At 38.9% G+C, this 17732-nt stretch overlaps 1 protein-coding gene across 1 annotated transcript in view; it reads right to left on the bottom strand.

The window, feature by feature from the left end:
- Positions 1–12787, bottom strand: part of LOC109912402 (radixin) — a 17176-nt gene extending 4389 nt beyond the window's left edge. Inside the window, exons 1-5 of the mRNA XM_048597577.1 lie at positions 12705–12787; positions 9877–9972; positions 7434–7708; positions 5013–5096; positions 2577–2723 (exon numbers count right to left, since the gene is read on the bottom strand). Of these exons, the coding sequence (XP_048453534.1) occupies positions 2577–2723; positions 5013–5096; positions 7434–7708; positions 9877–9972; positions 12705–12767 (665 nt within the window). The 5' untranslated portion in view covers positions 12768–12787. The remainder of the gene's footprint in view (positions 1–2576; positions 2724–5012; positions 5097–7433; positions 7709–9876; positions 9973–12704) is intronic.
- Between the last annotated feature and the right edge of the window lie 4945 nt (positions 12788–17732).

Consider the following 17732-nt stretch of genomic DNA (forward strand, 5'->3'; position numbering starts at 1 on the left):
TGGGGGTGGGGCGGGGGATAGGTGGAAGGACGGACAGGTTAGGGAGGCGGGGGGCGGTGGAAGGACGGACAGGTTAGGAAGGACGGACAGGTTAGGGAGGCGGGGGGCGGTGGAAGGACGGACAGGTTAGGGAGGCGGACAGGTTAGGGAGGCGGGGGGCGGTGGAAGGACGGACAGGTTAGGGAGGCGGACAGGTTAGGGAGGCGGGGACGAGCTCGGCACATCCCAAAACCAGCCCAGCCCCACCCCCATCTCCTACCTACTAACCTCATCCCGCCCCCTTGACCTGTCCGTCCTCCCTGGACTGACCTATCCCCTCCCTATCTCCCCATCTACACTCACCTTTACTGGCTCTATCCCTGCCTCTTTGACCTGTGTCTCCTCTCCACCTATCTTCTCCTCTATCTGCCTCCCCTCTCTCCCTATTTATTTCAGAACGCCCTTCCCCTCCCCCTCCCCCATTTCTGAAGAAGGGTCTAGGCCCGAAACGCCAGCCTTCCTGCTCCTCTGATGCTGCTTGGCCTGTGTTCATCCAGCTCTGCACCTCGTTATCCCTTAATATATGGATCTTTTATTCTCTTTTCAAACTCAAATTTTCCAAAGTACAAGTCTGGCAGAGCAGTAGCAACCTTCAGTAATCATTCCCAAAATGATTTTCTACTTTATGCCATCCAGAGGAACTGTTGCCGTTATTGTGCAGACAAACATTCCGTGCTTTGATTTTATTTGCCTTGCTGCTCTTAAGATCGATAACATCTGTATTACCTTGTTACAACTGATGGGTTTTGGGTTCAGCAACTAAGCATAACTCATCTGAAAAACTGAAGCTGGGAAAAAAAGTCTACTGACTAATTCAACATTTCCATGTTATGAGCTCGAGCAGCAATATATCTGGCTGATATAATGGCTCAATTCTGTGCAGCAGGACATGTGGCATGCCCAGTTATTCCACTACCTTGCACTTTAATGTATTTTTGCACTGCAAGCTGCTTTACATTAACTGTTTACCTCACGACTTGCATCTCCTCAAAAATGATTAAATTTACGCAGGTAAGAGGAGGAATTACTGTTGTTCCTAATTTGACCCAACTTCAAAAAGGAACAGTGATGGCAAAAAGGTTTTTTAAAAGTAGGAAAGAGAAATGTTTCAGACTTTCCCTTCCTGTTGACGTTTAGTTAAGATAGTTTCATATGCTGACAGCCTTGTCAACCGTCTGCATTTACATTGTGCCTTTTTACATCCCAGGGCACTTCAAAACAGGACAGATGTTAAGGTAAAAAAGAAGTATCCAGAAAACTTAAAACTGAAATTTGAAGAGCACAAAGAGACAGTATAACAGAATAGATAAACAGAAGCATTTATTAGGACAATTCGAGATAAGGAAGAGCGGAGGCACCTGAAGATACAGCCTCCAACAGGGAACTGAAAGAAGGAGATGCACAAGAGGTCAGGTGGGCAAGGGTGTTGAATCAGTTAGCAAATAGGGTGTAGTTATGAAAAGACCCAAATGCAAGTTTTTTTTAAAAAATTACACAGAGATACACAAGCGTGAGCCAGAGCCAATGTATCCTGGGAAAATCAGGGGTTGCAGAGTTTAACAGAAGTCAATTCTGAAAGTATCAGCAGCAAATGGACCAATCAGGGTACAGGCAGATAGGTGAAGTTCAAAACATGGAGGGGGAAAAAGGGTAGATATCAGTGGTACAATTAGTGTTTCTAACATGGGACAAAGGCTTTGATCAACAAGAAAATCACCAAAGAATTAGAAGAGCTATTTTTTAAAAAAAAAGCATTCAAACATTTGTTGTCCAACCTTAGCTGCTTTTGGTGGTGGTAAAAAAAAAAAAAAAAAAAAAAAAAAAAAATCACTTTTTAAACCAGTGTACATGTGAAAGTTGGTTTTGTGCTCTAAGTTGTTGTTGCCCAGGAGCAGCATGTAGAAGACAACAAGTTCGGGATTAAAGGTCACTGCTTGAGAAGCTCCAATGATAACAGCTAAAAAGGTCAGAAAGTGTGTGTCAGGTCTGACGGCACTAACTCCAGTTTGTTGAACAAATTAAAGATAATTTCAGATACTGAATCATTAGGGAGACACTTGAGGGGGTCACCACAGTAGTATTGCTGGGAGATCAAGGATGAGAAAAAGGCAAGGGAAGAGTAGAATTGGAAGGTGATGGATGATGGCAATTGAAAAACCAAAATACTGAGATGCTGGAAATTTGAAAAAAAAAGGACAGAAATATTCAGGCAGTATCTGTGGAAGAGAGCTAATTGCTGACCTTTCAGATGCATTTGGAAAAAAAAAAGTGATCACAAACTGGTAGACCACCATGTAAGAACTGGAGCTGGACCACAGCAGATCCTTATCACTCCTTAAACTTATTTGGAAATTTACATCCATTTCACCAGACCTGGAACTTCCATGGTAATGTGGTTTTGACCCATCTCTGCTTTTTTTTTTGAGACAGCAACCTATCACTAAACACTGCAATAAATTTTCTAGTCACATTAAAGGCTTGCTTTAAATTACAAAAATCGACAGATTTTTTTTTTTTTAAAAATGTAGATTCCTTACTTGTCATCATGTTCATAGATGTTAAGTCCAAGAGCATCGACACCCAGCCATAACTCTGTTCCCTTTTTGTTCTTGATTTCAAAGTAATTGACACCATACATTTCAAGATCTTGAGCAATCTTCAGGTATTCCATCATTGAATCTTCCCTATAAACAAACAAAAATCAAGTAAATATTTTATGGTACACCTGGCTGTTGAGGTAGTGAAACAGGAGATTATTCAAAAATTTTATCAATTGCTCTACAGCCTCACTGACTAAGATACAACATTTGGTGCACATCATACGCAGAAGCAAAAAACACTGAATGCTTGAAATCTATTGTTTCCTGCATTTTTGTTTCCAAGTCAGCACTTCAGGCAACATCTGCAGAGAATAACTTAATTCTAGTTGATCAAGGTCAGCAACAAGTTGTATCTCTCTCCACAGATGCTTTTCTAGCACTGCTTTCATGTTATATTTTTCTGCTGGATGTATTAAGTGAAAAGGTAGTTTGTGTAACAAATATTTAAGGGTGTAAAAAGTTACCTAATGTCCCAATACAAGCTCTTCAAAATGCTGAAGCCATAGATGTATAGATATTAGTTGAAGAATGTTGTACTGCATAGGAGAAGATTCTGTATATGCCATGAATATTTCATATTATGTATCTTCCTTATGTTAGTTGATCACAAATGCAATAAGTTCATGTGCAAAGATTAAAAAAAAAAAAAAACTTGTAACATGTATGATACCATGGTTGTCTTAGAAGTAGCATTCCAGAGTTAGGTTTTAGTATCTTCCTATCCTTTCTAGCAATGTGATAGTCACTTTATCCTTTTGACTATTTAAGGAAAGGAATCATTACATTTTACGTTCACTTAACCAAACTCATTAGGTATACTTTCTGGTCTCAGTACCCAGACTTGAGGTTGCCAACGTCCTTGACAACCAAATACTGCAAGTTCTTTAATAGAGACCCCCCCATTCTCCACTATATAGTATCCTGTTTATTCTTTTTAGGCTTAGGGATTGTAATCATTAGTCTATAGATCCATGCATATATATCCTGGAAAATCAAACTGTTTTACAATACAGATCTTGCAGGAAACATTAAGATAGCCGAAGCCATTGCCCTATTTACACAATCAGATACTCAAATTAAATGCTATGGAATATATACAAACAATTAAGGATTACTATTTAGCACCAGATAGCCAAGGCAGCAATAAATGAAACTGATCATTGCTAAAGCTGACCTTTTGCAATGTCACAAAAAGTACACAATTTAGTTGTTTTACCTTACAATTTTGAACCATAAGTGGGACAACCATTCTGGAAATGACTAAATACCACTTGGCTACATTTTGCTGTTTTAAACTTGAAATACAGAAAACCTAATAGCTACATTTTAGGATCTGCTCTTTTCATCAGCAACTTCATGCTTTTAGATTTGAAAAAAATACTTGTTTTATACTGTTAAATGAAAACAAAAAAGTTATTCATCCATGCTTGCCATGAGTTAGTTGTACAACTTCAAATTTTCCTCTTCTTCCACTAGTTATTTAGAATGAGGCACCATCAAGAACTGACAACACAAATTCTGATGTTTCATAATGCTCAAGTTGACCCTTTTTTGTGTTCTCCCTCCACCCCATTGAAGAGATGATGTTGTGGTTTAGCCTCAAACTCCTCTCTCATCAGTCAAGCTCTTGGAATTCCCTCCCTAACAGCATTGTTGGTCAACCTACAGCTCATGGACTGTAGCTGTTCAACATGGGAACCCCACACCTCTTTCAAGGGCAACCAGGGACAGGCAATAAATGCTGGCCGGCCAGAGATGACAATGTCTCACAACAAAAAATCCCTGCACTGCCAGTGTCAACACATTTATTCACTGTTGGCCATTATCTGAATTCCAGTATCATTGCTCAAGTATGCATCTATTGAAGTATACACATTGTTATGCAACAGGAGAAACTAATTAAGTTTCCATTCAATTCCTGACTAGCCTGATTTAACATTGCACAAAGACAAACTCCTAAACTGTCAGTGCTTCTTGTAACAAATGCAGTTGTATCATTGGCTGTTTTCTCTCCAACATACACAGGCAGATGCATTTTATTCACCATCTTCAACGATTTTTTTTTTTTGAAGTATTCATTACTGTGTTTCAGATCAATGTCACCGCAGAGAAGGTCTCAAATATATATATTTGAGGGTAAGAAAGGGACAGGGATCATGCAAAGTCTTCAAAATATGACTCAATGGATATTTTCTATATTCCAGTTTACATCGAAATATAGACATGATACACATCTTTGTTTTTTCATTTTTAAAACCTCATCACCCTCCAACAAGTGTAAAACTTTATCCAATGAGAAGCCCACAACAGAGCACACAATAACTCAGACACTTCACAATGAACACAAACGCTTTGAGTTTTTTGGAATGTTACCTCAGCATTCCTCTGTGTTCTTCATGCCAAGTCTGTATTCTTTCTTCCCACTGCTCTTTCGTCAACTTATGTTGTTCTAAGACACTAAATACAAAGTACATAATTAGAAGGCTGACAAACTTTGAAGCTAGTGATGAGGCATGTTAAATTTGTGTTTTAAAGCCAGCTTAAAATTTAAGCATTTTCAAACACTTGTTTAACAGGTATAAGCACAGTAATCTCTGGCCTTGGATAAAGAGGCTTGAGGCCCTATCAACCACATTAGGAGAGAATCCTCAGTTGAGCAAAAAGATGGACATGAGGCTCTCACAGTAGCTGGCATCAAAAAAGACAATGGACACAAACTGGGTAGAGTCCTTCCAGGAAACAGTGAGGATGCATAATCCAGGTAACCATGGGAGCTTGTGGATTTTTAGGGGATGTTGGTGGCTAGCCTATCCCCAGGAATGGAAACTGGAAGTAAAATTGATAAATTTTCCTAATTCTGGAAAAAAGGGAAGCAGCTATGATGATATTAATATACCAGAGAGAGTGAGGGGGGGTGGTTTGGGTAGAGAAGAAGAAGAAAAAAAAAAAAAGATAAGCTTAGCTGGGACCCGTGCAGGTACCCATGGCCATGTTTGACCTGAGGGGGCAAGAGAGAAGGTGAAGTTGTTCAAAGTGAGGATGAGCTCAGCCAGGCAGAGGGGGCAGTGGTGGTTCCAGCAATGTGTCCAGGAAAAGAAAGTGGAGAGCCCTGACACCATCTTGATGGGAGTCAATACACAGTTTGGAGCTGGTTGAACACAGCAGGTGAGGCAGCAGAGAAGTAGGGGTGTTTTTGTTTCGGGCCCAGACCCTTCAGGGGGATGGATGTGCAAGACGGATTACACATCCATCATGAAGGGGCAGCGGCTGGAGTCTGCAAACTCAATTTTAAAGCCAACAAAGCGTCAAAAGAATTGGAGATGTATTTCGTGAGCAACTAGACAAGAAAAAAAAAGGGAGTCAAGGTTGGAAGTAACAAGTGGGGCATGAATAGACAAAAAGTGAGTGTGCCCACTGGTAAGAAGGGAGAACCAGCCTCGTATGCTGGGAAGCTGCTGCGGGTTGGGGGGGGGGGGGGGGGGGCGGCAGGGGCCGGAGATGCAGATGACGACGACGACGACGACGACGACGACATGAGGTTGGTGACAGTCATGGACACCATGGCCAGATGCTTGTTGATAGGGTCATGGTCTGGGGGAAATAGAAGGTGGCACCTGACAGCTGGTGAATCAGAAATTCTGAAAGTTGCCTACTATATGTACCTTACAAAGCATCACCTGAATATTCAAATTTTGCATCCATTGCTTCCTTGCTCGTTACATACTCCATTTAGTAAAACTGGTCAGGCATGATCTGTCCCTTCATGAAGCCATACTGACTCAGGTTTAGTTTAATTATATGTAACGTATTACATCCTTTATAATAGACTAACCTTTTCCCAATAAAGAGATGTTAAGCTAACTAGCCTATGGTTAGTCTTTTTGTCTCCTTTTTAAAGGAAAAGGAATTACAGTGGCAGTTTTCAAATCCTCAGACCGGTCCAGAAGCCAAGGATTTCATAAGATTGCCAGTGCATTTATTATCACTGTAGCTACTTTTGATATCCTAGGATGCATCTCATCAGATCCAAGGAACTTCTGTCTTTAACCCGAATAGTTTCCCCAACACTTTTTCCTTTGACAGTTTTTGCATTTTCTGCCCTTGATTTAGCAATTTTAGAACGCTATTATAGTCTTCTATGAAGACAGATGCAAAGTATTTGTTCAAATCTTTTGTCATTTCCTGGTTCCTTATAAAATTTCCCCAGCCCTGGTCTCCAAGTGGCTGACATTAACTTTTATCATCACTTCCTCTATACATTTAACTTCTATGAAGAAAGCACCACCACTAAAGATGGATTATAACTAGTCAACAACCCCTCATCACCATCACGTGACTATCAGAATGTTACAAAGCAAAACTAGATGGACTAGAGACTAAATCAATCCCCGTAAAGCAAAAACATTTTTTGGAAAAAGGTTAAGAAATCTATTGTACAGAATCAGTCTACTCCCAGAAACTATACAAACTTCTATCTTAAGTATGAACGGTGTCTAGACTGATTAGTTGGCAGACCTGAAAATTACCAAGGCAAAAAGATGATATGAGGGAGCAGGAGCAAATTACATCTCAAATTCAGCCAGTTTTGACCCTTTCAATATCAGGGTGATAGAGGAAGCCAAACTACTGCATCAATTTTTGCAATTCAGTGACCCCATAACATTATGCTTGACCAAAACCACAGATACTTAGAACAATGCAAGGCATTTCAGTAAGAGATAGGAAATATTCATTTTGCATGTAGCACAGCAACTTAAAAGTGAAATGCAGACAAAGCAACTTTGTTCCACTTACCGCTGGGGAAGAAGCCGATCACTAGCTAGGTAGCCCGATTTGTGAACCTCTTTGTTGAAATCGCCATATTTAGCCTGCACAGCATAAGAAGCAAGCAGGACTGCAGTTTCTGGTGGACAGTAGATTTCATCATTAAGAATACCCTCTTTCACTTGCAAGAAGAATAAACGTTGCGTTATCTCCTGGATCAGCTCCTCAGACACATCTTCTGGAAAGAACTTTGCCCTAAACTTAAATTGTAGAGGACTCTCTTTTCGTACATCCTGCTGAGTAACCTGGAACAAAGTTGAAAAATAAGTTCTCCTCTCTGGTTCAATTGAGACTTTACAGCAAGTTAATACTCAAGAGGGCGATCTTATCAGACAGGATTTTATGGAACATTTCACTTAAATAATTTTTGGATATTTATTCCAATTAATTATTCAAGTTCCATATTTAACAATACTCCATGTTTTGCACACGCAATGAGAAATAAAGACTGAGGTTCAGCCCAGTATATAAACAGTACTGGCTGACTGCAATATTAAGATTCAAAGCATCACAACCTGCACTACAGTCACAAGAAAAATGTAAAAATAAAGGAGAAAAACGACATTAAGGTGGCAATATATATTGGGTCTTAATATGCAAATCTGGGAGAAATAACTTTTTTCTGGCTTTAAAGGTTGATGGTTGTATGGTGAAGTGGAAGGATTAGCATGGCAGACCATATAAGCAATACAAAACAAATATTAGGGAAAGAAAACAAATACAATGGCGAGAATTCCACTTTTCATTGCTGTCCAATGAATTCCAAGTGGGCTTGGTTTAAAAAAGGCAAGAGCTTGACTGATGCTGAAAACAAAATCACGTCATTACTCTACTTGTGGCAAATAATAAACCATGTTCATGTGATTAAACAAAAGATTTGTGGAATGAGGTAACCTAAATCTTGCATTTCTTCAATTCCACAAGTAACCAAACATATGGTCATGCTCAGAACAGAATCCTGGCTACAGCTATATTTACTTTCTTACACACTTTTACAAAAGGCAAGAAGAGAAAAATTGACATTTATTTGGTTGAAACTGAATTGCAAGCTTTTAAAAAAAAAACTGAAGTTTTTATAAAATTAATAGGTTCAGCAATGATTTTTCCATATCTGTTACTTGGCTTCAAATTCAACCTAAGGTTACACACTGGAAAACTGGTTTGTTGGCTTTAAACATTCTGTCGAGAACTGGATTTGGACACACAATCCAAATCGTAGGTGGGGAATTGCAGCACAGATGGCTCATAACTTGGCAATCTCACCAAGTTACAACAGGATTATTAGTATGGGACATACAATAATACCACTGGCATAAGAAGGGATTACAAGGAAGAGGAAATTTGGGAAACGGGAAACAGGAAACATAACCAGACAGTGCTACATCTGAGCTGCAAGTTCAGATGTTGATAATAGAATAAACAGTTCAATCCTACAACTGGAGAAGATATTTTAATGTTCAAGTTTCACTTACAGCAACAAGCATTATTTGAAGACTTTTTCCACTGTCTTCCCCTGCTCTCCCACACCAAACTCCAAAATTAAAAAAAAAACAAAGACTGCACTCTCATTTTTGTTAATGGTTCATACTAAACCTATGAGAGCATCTTGCATCCCATAACCACATGTGTCAATATCAGCCACTTGAGGTGTGGTAACCCTCAAGTTAAATCATGCAGTTGGCCTGTCAGGGAGCAATTCTATGACCCAGGAGGACTGAGGGAACTTTAAAAATATATCATGGAGTCTAATTCAAATGTATTTAGGTACAACTACTGCTGGTAGTCAGTGTGAACAAAAAAGGAAAGAAATTCACCAGAAATGCTAATCAAGTGAATTAACAACGTATTTCCATTTCCTGAAAGAGAATTTGTCCATCTGCTACATAATACTCCTAATGTCGACCGAAAAACTGATGATTTTAAAAAAGTTTCACATTAGATAAAACTGCATGAGACTATAGTTAAGAGCTCAAAAATCAAACTCCAGCCCTCTAGACAAAAATTTAGTCTTTCAATTTTTTCCCTCACGCCCCCAATTGTCCACTTTCACATTCATTCAAAATCACAATTCCCACACTTCATCCCAAACACCAAATAAAATTTTACTTGATATTGTTTTAATATTTATAATTATCAATGCAGTAAAATGCATAAACATTTTCTACCATTGCATGAAGCAGCAAATTAAGGCAAAATAATGCTCATCATGCACAAATTAAAGGGTGACATTCTGAATCACTAAGTTCTAAATCTTTACCCAGAAGTTGCAAAATTATGTACAAGTACTAATAAATTAAAATGTCTGGCATAGATTTTAAATCTTTAAAAAGGACCAATCCAAGTGTGTTCTGCCATACATTTAAAAAGGTAGCTCTTGATTATTTGAGCTGATTAAAAGCAGGAATAAAAATACCTTTTTGTTTAGCTTCAGCCACGTGGTATATCCTTTGCTGTCTATATACTGCAGGCCAAAGAACCACACTTCTCGGAGACCAACAGTTTTTACAACCTGAAACAAAAATATCCAGTAGCATCCTTCCAAATTAGTGTCGGTATCACAAATCAGTTAAAAGAAAAGTTTTTAAAAACAACTTACAAACTTTGTATTATGACAATAAACTGCAGAATATTTAGACAATGGAAGCTAAATTTTTTTAACCCAATACAAAAAAAAAACTTAGTGGAAAAGGCAGCAATAAAGACCAAAGCAAATTTTAACAAATAGTTGAAGTAAAATTAGTAGAACAAATAGTAGAAACTGGAATATGTCATACACAGACTGAAAAGCCAATTTCACAAAACAATTAGATCATGGGCAATCTGTACTTCAATACCATTTACTTACCTTCCCTCCATATACTTAGCCAACTAATTGAAAAGTTAAATTTATCTAGTCACCAGTTCTCTGCCAACCCCAAAGCATAAAAATGGGTACAGAGTATATGCATCTGCCCCAATGGACTCATTTCTCATCAGCATAGTTTTTCTCTAATTTCTGTAAAAGATTTTGCTGCTGGCTTTGACATCCCTTGCAAAATTTTCATATTCCTTACATCCTTCTCTTACTATAATTTTGATAACTTTCCTTTTGTTTTGCATTTGTGCAAGCTTCATTTAGCTTAAACAAGGGGTGTCAAACATTCCAGTTAGTCTGTCAGCACCTGGGTGTCCTTGGAGAGAAGCACACAATACCCAATGGTACACTCAAGACCTTCCATGGCTGATGGGTACCACAGGGGCTGAAATGCATTATCAATCACAAATTAACATCCAAGTGCTGTTTAAGTTGAGTGATGTTATCATTAGTACCCCTTTAAAGATGCCAGCATGGTCTAACTTCGAATTAGGCTGGTCACATGTAGAAAGTACAGGATACAGTGATATATGTATAATGTCACCACACACAGCACCATCTTACTCTTTAAAGAACTTGAACTTAACTTAAGGTTGGTTAAAGACAACTGAAGTGTTAAAATCGCTGTACCCTTTCTAGATGATCCTTGTGCCCTATTACAGCTTCCTCAAAATCAATTAACCAACTCAAATGAGTTTTAAAGACCAATGTAGTAGGAGATGTAAAGCAAAGGAGCAAATAAGTTTATTAAGAAATGAATGGCACACAAATTCTTTTTCGGGACATAAATCATTCCTGGAAGGTGTGGGTATCAGTGTCTAAGCCAGCATTTATTCCCCATCTCCATTAGATCGATAAGGTGGTGAGCTGCCTTTTTGAACTGCTGCAGTCATCAAGTTTAGAGAAACCTGTACTGCCATCAAGAAAGGCTTTCCAGGATTTTGAGCCCATGATAGCGAGGAAATGGCAAGATAGTTTCAAGTCAGGAGGACTTGGAGCAGGACTTAAACTGGCAACATTCCCATCTATCTGCAGCTTTGCCCTTCTAGGTAAGAGAAGCTATGGATTCAAGCCACAGAGGATAATTAGAAGTCAAATCACTAATACTGGGCAATAGCTAAGGCAACCAGGTCAAGTGGCCACATTCCTTTCCTTAAGAATATTAGTAAGCTAGTTTTGATTTATTATTAGTTGTTCAGCTTTGTTTCCCCATTTGCAGAGGCTAGTTATCTATATTATCAGATTAAAAGGCAAACAGCATTTGACATTGCCCTCCTCCCTCAAGTGACCTGTAAATAAGTGATGTAAATGTTACAGATTTTGAAAGATGGAACACCTTAAGGTGTCTTATTTTAAGAGAAAAAAATCAAATACAAGATTCAAAAGGAGGAAAGAAAAGGTAAATGAGCATCGTTAGGACTGGGGAAGTGGCATACCAGAACAAGTACACAAGAGCATGCCAAAATATATAAAAAGGTGAGGGTAAGAAATACAAACATGGGAGTTGATACTCAGCTTTGAGGTTGCAGCAGCTTTTGTTCCTCCATCCTACCCCCACCATTTCTCTGGTCAATTTCACCAAATAGAAAAAAAGTGTCCAAGGTTCCTATGCCCTCTTAATAAAACTTAAGTGCTTCAGCTCCCCAATATTGTGCACCTTGAAAAGTTTATTTCTATCCTCGGCTCTCTCCTTTTCAGTATTCCTCAGCAGTATGGTGTGGAAAGGTAAACGTGCCACATGCAGGCTTCTAATATCTACTGTTGCTGCAATTCAATTCTACAACCACTGCTGTTACACATCTGGAGAAATTTCTTCAACTGTTACCACTGCCTGTCTTTCCTTAAATGCCTTATCTGCATCCCAGCCTCCATCTTCCACTTCACCAGTCTTCCGAGCTCTATTTTTTTTCCCTCACCGACGAAAAAAAAAGTCTAACCTTGTCAGAATCCAGTTTCCCATCATCCCAGTTTTTGCTGCCTTGCCACACCAAATTCTACATCCTTGTCCGTATTTGCAGATCAGTCGACATGCATGTTGCACATCCTCTGCCCTTATGAAAGCTGGTGACTTCTGGTCTCTGGTGTATCAAACCTTGCTGCATATTTACCACTCAGGAGTCTTCATAGGACAGTACTCTACTCAAATACCTTTCCCAAACCCTTCTACCTCCTACCTCTCCACTCAGCTTCAGATGAGACTGTTTCATTTCTACTCCTTGTGTTATAAAAGTTACAACCAACTGTTGCTTTAAGAATCGACAAGCTTTTAGGAATTCTAAAAGGACTCCACTAAAATGACTCATTTGAACTTTCAGACAGCAAAATTTTAATGTTAATTCAAAATTTAAAAAAGTTAACCTAATGAAGCAAAAATAAACTGATCTCACCTGATCAAAGAGTTGCTTGCCAGTTGTACTTGGTTGAATGGCAAACTCTAGCTCTGCATCCATGGTAGTAACACGTACATTGATCTGTCAACAGGCAGAAAAATAAACCCATTAAACTAACTTATCTACAAACAATAGAAATTGCAAATTGATTTAGTAGCTTAAGGAAATACAAACAAATCTTGAAGTCATCAATGTTTTAACTTTCTCCCACTTCAAATAACCAGAAACAGCCATTTCTAAGCAACTCCATTGAAGTACTATAATCATTATTAGATTCCTAGGAGAGTTTTTTTTAAAAAAAACTGTAGCATCAAGGGATTATATGCATCTGTGAAAATAATTAGTAACACATGACATGCCAATTATAGGTTAGTTTTGGAAAAGGAAAACAAGCTTGCGCACTTTCTGCCTACAAAAAAAAGTGAAATCAGAATATTACCACTAAGTACACCTCTTTAGATATTAATGCAATTAGTCTGCAGTTTATTTTAATATTTAAACACTTTTGAAAGTTATGCTTCCTCAGTTGCACAACCTTTCTCCTCCAAGTTTATACAACAGATTATTAGTTCAACATGTGCGAACTTTGCAAGTCAATGGTAGGTCCAAGAGCACCACACAGGAATACCCATGCTCCTTTTAAAAATATCACTATTACCGACTCTGATCATTAGTGGAACATAATATGCATTTTACAACAAAACAATTTACCTGGGACAGCATATATTTTCCAACGCATCCAAGCATGTATTCTCATTGACAAACAAAAAACAAAACAGGGATCTTGTCCTGGATTGAGTAGCAGCAACACCCATGTGACATTTCCAATTTAGTATCCACAAACAATGTTTCCAAAAAAAAACAGCCATGTGGGTACCTGCATGGCCTCCAGTTATGCCTGTCTTTTAGTGGAGTACACGGAACACTCCCTGTTCTGGTGATAATTGAGGCTCCTGCCCACAACATTCTGGTAAACAATACTTGAAAGCTCTTACAAAACAGAGCACAAAGATCAGGTCAGATGATTGATTGATCAATCAGGATGGCACGGAATGAATGAAAAGTTAAATCACGATGAAAAAAAATTAGAAGAGAGCAAGCTAGTTAGGACTCTAACCACAAGCAGTAAGTTTCTGTAAGTATTTAACATAAGTAAGAGAACGCACTAGGGGTGTGCATATGTTGGGGGGTCAGGGAGTGACAGTAGTGGATATGGCAATGGCAGAACAAATAAATTACTTTGTTTATCTTTAGTACAATGACTACAAAAGTCATGTCAACAATTGCTGTAAAATCAGGAAGGAGGCTAATCACCTCGGTGAGAGGCAAGAGTGAGGTTGGGGGGAAGCTGAGAGCAGGGGCACAGCTGTTAAACTTGGTCACAGCTACGCCAGCAGCCATTGCCACCTTCTCTTAGGATTCGGTGCTTTTACTGCCACGGCCCGTGTTCGATTCCTGGTCAGAGAAGAAGTTCTGTTCTACTAGTTTATCATGGTGACAGCACTTGTGACTGATTTGGGCAGCACAGTGGTTAGCACTGCTGCATCTCAGCGCCAGGAACCCAGGTTTGATTCCACCCTCAGGCAACTGTGTGGAGTTTGTACATTCTCCACGTATCAATGTGGGTTTCCTCCGCGTGCTCGTTTCCTCCCACAGTCCAAAGATGTGCAGGTTAGGTGGATTGGCAGTGCTCAATTGCCCATAGTATCCAGGGATGTGATGCCTAGATTAGGTGGGACACTGAGGGTCAATGTGGGCTTGTTGGGCCAAAGGGCGTTTCTCCACACTGTAGGGATTCTATGAAATTAAAAGAATAGAATCAATGTAATGTAGAACAGCAGGAAACAGAATGGATTGCAAAAGTTTCATCATCACTGCCTATAGAAGAAGGAGATTAGCAAGGCAAATGTGGAACCATTACAGGTAGAGGCAGGATAAATTATAGGAAAAATCAAGAAACTTCAAAGTCAGCAAGTACTGCATGCTTTCAGAGAGGACAAAAAGTCCTAAATTGAGGTTCAAGGATCTAGTGCGGATTAGATTGAAAAACATTCAATTTCTTTAATGAGACTGAAAAGCTGACAAAAATGTCTAGCCTCAGGTACAATGGGAAAGAAGGGAAGAGAAAAAATACAAACAAACTTCAGGCAAGAGAGTATAGGCAGAAATAAATAATTCCATTGGCTGTAGGCTCTACAGCCAAGGGACATGTTCTCAGCATGAAAAAGCAAGCCATTTAGGATGGAGAGGAGGAGGAACCACTTCACTCAGAGGATGGTGAATCTCAAATTTTCTCGGGGAGGCAGAGGGGAGAGGAATGTGTGCTCAAATAAATTCAAAGGCAGAGATTGATAGTTGCTAATGACAAAGGGGTAGCAAAGGAATGTGCCATTGAGGAAGATGATCAGCCATAATCCAGAAGAATGGATAAGGCTAGATGGGATGAATAGAATTCTTGCATTCCTTCTAGGAATTTGATGCAAAACCTGTGCTATTGACAATTGTTAATCCTTAAAAATTTAATGTGCAAATATCAAGTTTTAGTAAATGGAGCAAAAGAAAAAAGGAATCCAATAATTTGCAATCCCACCCCAACATTAAATTTTTCAGCCAAGTTTTCCGTTGTTTCATTAAATTATGTTTATTAACTTTACAAAGTAAGCATTTTTCATTATGCTTTGTGACTGGAAAGCATACAATAAATTGGTGTCCAAATGTGGACACAAGGTGAAATTCTGGGGTCCCTGATTCTAAAGGCAGCAATGGCTACTGGCATAGCTCTGACCAGGTTTAACAGCTGTGCCCTCGCTCTCAGCCCCCAACCTCACTCACCGATCACAATTTTCAAGCCTCAGTACAAGGTCAGTGAGAAAGAGTTTGACAATCACTGCACTAAAATGAAAAAACCCCAACTGCAAAACAAATTTTGTTGAGTTTCATTTATGCCAAAACATTTATTGGAAATGCAGAGGGTTAGAACACAGATTTGGCACTGTAAACTAGACAATGTTTGCCAAAATAACCAACTGTACAACAGGAGATAGATCAAGCAGTGTTGACACATCATTCCAAAATGATCTATAATTAGACTTGTTCTATAATAATAGGTTACAGCCTTCTAAGGCAGTTTAGATCCAATGGTCTAGCACTTAGAGAAGTTCTTCAGCAATTTCCATGATCATCAGTTTCAAGAATGCAATGATTTAAATCTGACACTTCAGAATCAGATATCAAGCCAGTGTTGAAAACCATGAGTACAGTAACAGTTGTTCAGCATATATTGCATCTCAAACACACCACACAATTTGAATTACATCAATATGTATTAAAAAGCCATTTTGTACACAGCATGATCTGACAATAGTCAGTTAACCCAAATCAGCTGGTGAAACATTGACCAGGATAGCTTACTGTTCATCTTTAGTGATGTCATGAACCTTTAACTCCAACAGAACAAGAAAGTTAAATGCAACCTGCCTTTCAAAAAAAAAAAAAAAACCACTTGCAATACCAGTTCAGATTAAAATGCTGAAGTTAGAATTAGGAGTGCTGTTTCTGGAAGCAATCCATAGGATCCTACAATGAATATGCAGAAACATAGAAATTGCTTCTTACTCCTCAGCCCTAGTCTGCAGTCCGGAGTTGCATTCTAACTACATAAGAACATAGAACATAAGAACTAGGAGCAGGAGTAGGCCATCTGGCCCTTCGAACCTGCTCCGCCATTCAATAAGATCATGGCTGATCTTTTCGTGGACTCTGATCCACTTACCTGCGTTCTCACCGTATCCCTTAATTCCTTCAGCTATGAAGAGGGGCTGGATAAGATCAGGTTGTTTTCTTTTGGAGCAGAGAAGATTCAGTAGCAATCTGATCAAGATGTACAAGATAAGGGACATGGACAGAGTAGATAGAAAGCAGCTGCTCCTCCTTAGTTGAAGGGTCAATAACAAGAGGGTATACTTTTAAAAGGTGGAAGGCAGGAGATTTAGAAGGAACAGGAGTAGATTAAGCCCCTCAAACCTGTTCCACCATTAAAGACGATCATGGCTGATGTCGCCTAACTCTCATACCCGCCTTTGGCCATATCTCCTAATACCTTTGTTTAAATGGTCTGGCCCTAATTCTTACAATATGACCCTAGTTCTGAAATCCTCAACCCAGTGCAATTAGTTTCTTCTGTCAATATCTTGACAATATTGATCAGATCACCTTTTAAACCTTCTAAATTCTGGAGAAAATAGGACTGATTTGTAGAATCTCTTCATTCTTAAGTCCAGGTATCATTCTTGTAAACCTACATTGTACTCCAAGGCAAAATGTCCTTCCCTAGGTGCTCAGATCTGCTCACATTACTCCAAGTGGAGTCTAACCAGTGTTTAGTACAACTTTAGCATAACTTCAGCATCCATGTACTCCAGCTTTCTAGATATGTTAACTTTGATTTTCTGTCCATGGCATTTTAATGATCTATGCATCTGAAGCTCCAAACCATCTAGAAATTACTGATTTATCCTTGTTCCAAAATGGATAACCTCATACATGCTTACACTGAATTGCATTTGTCAGCTTTTTCCTATTCACTTAGCATAAAATTACAGAGGGATATTGATGACTATCTACACTGTCTTACAAATGCAGCCTAACTTTGTCATTGGCATAGATATCCAGATTTGCTAAAGTCATTAATAATGAATGTGACTAATTGAGGCCCTAACAGATTCTTGTGGTACATCACTTGTTATATCCTGGTAATTTGAGTACCTACCTATTATCCCTATTTTCTGTTGCCTGCCACTCAACCAAATTTCCCAGTCATATCAGTAATTTGCCTTCAGTTCTGTGTTAACAATGAAGTCCCACATTAGAAGAATTTAAATGCTATATGGAAGTCCATAGGTACATTTCCCATAAATATTTCCATCCACTACCTTAGGTCACCTCAAAATTCAGATGGTTTGTCAGGCATGAACTGCCCATCACAAATCCACACTGGCTCTCCCTGATTAACTGAAAAATTGAGAT

Source organism: Rhincodon typus, chromosome 6 (assembly GCF_021869965.1).
Source record: "Rhincodon typus isolate 14 chromosome 6, sRhiTyp1.1, whole genome shotgun sequence".
Lineage (NCBI taxonomy): Eukaryota > Metazoa > Chordata > Chondrichthyes > Orectolobiformes > Rhincodontidae > Rhincodon > Rhincodon typus.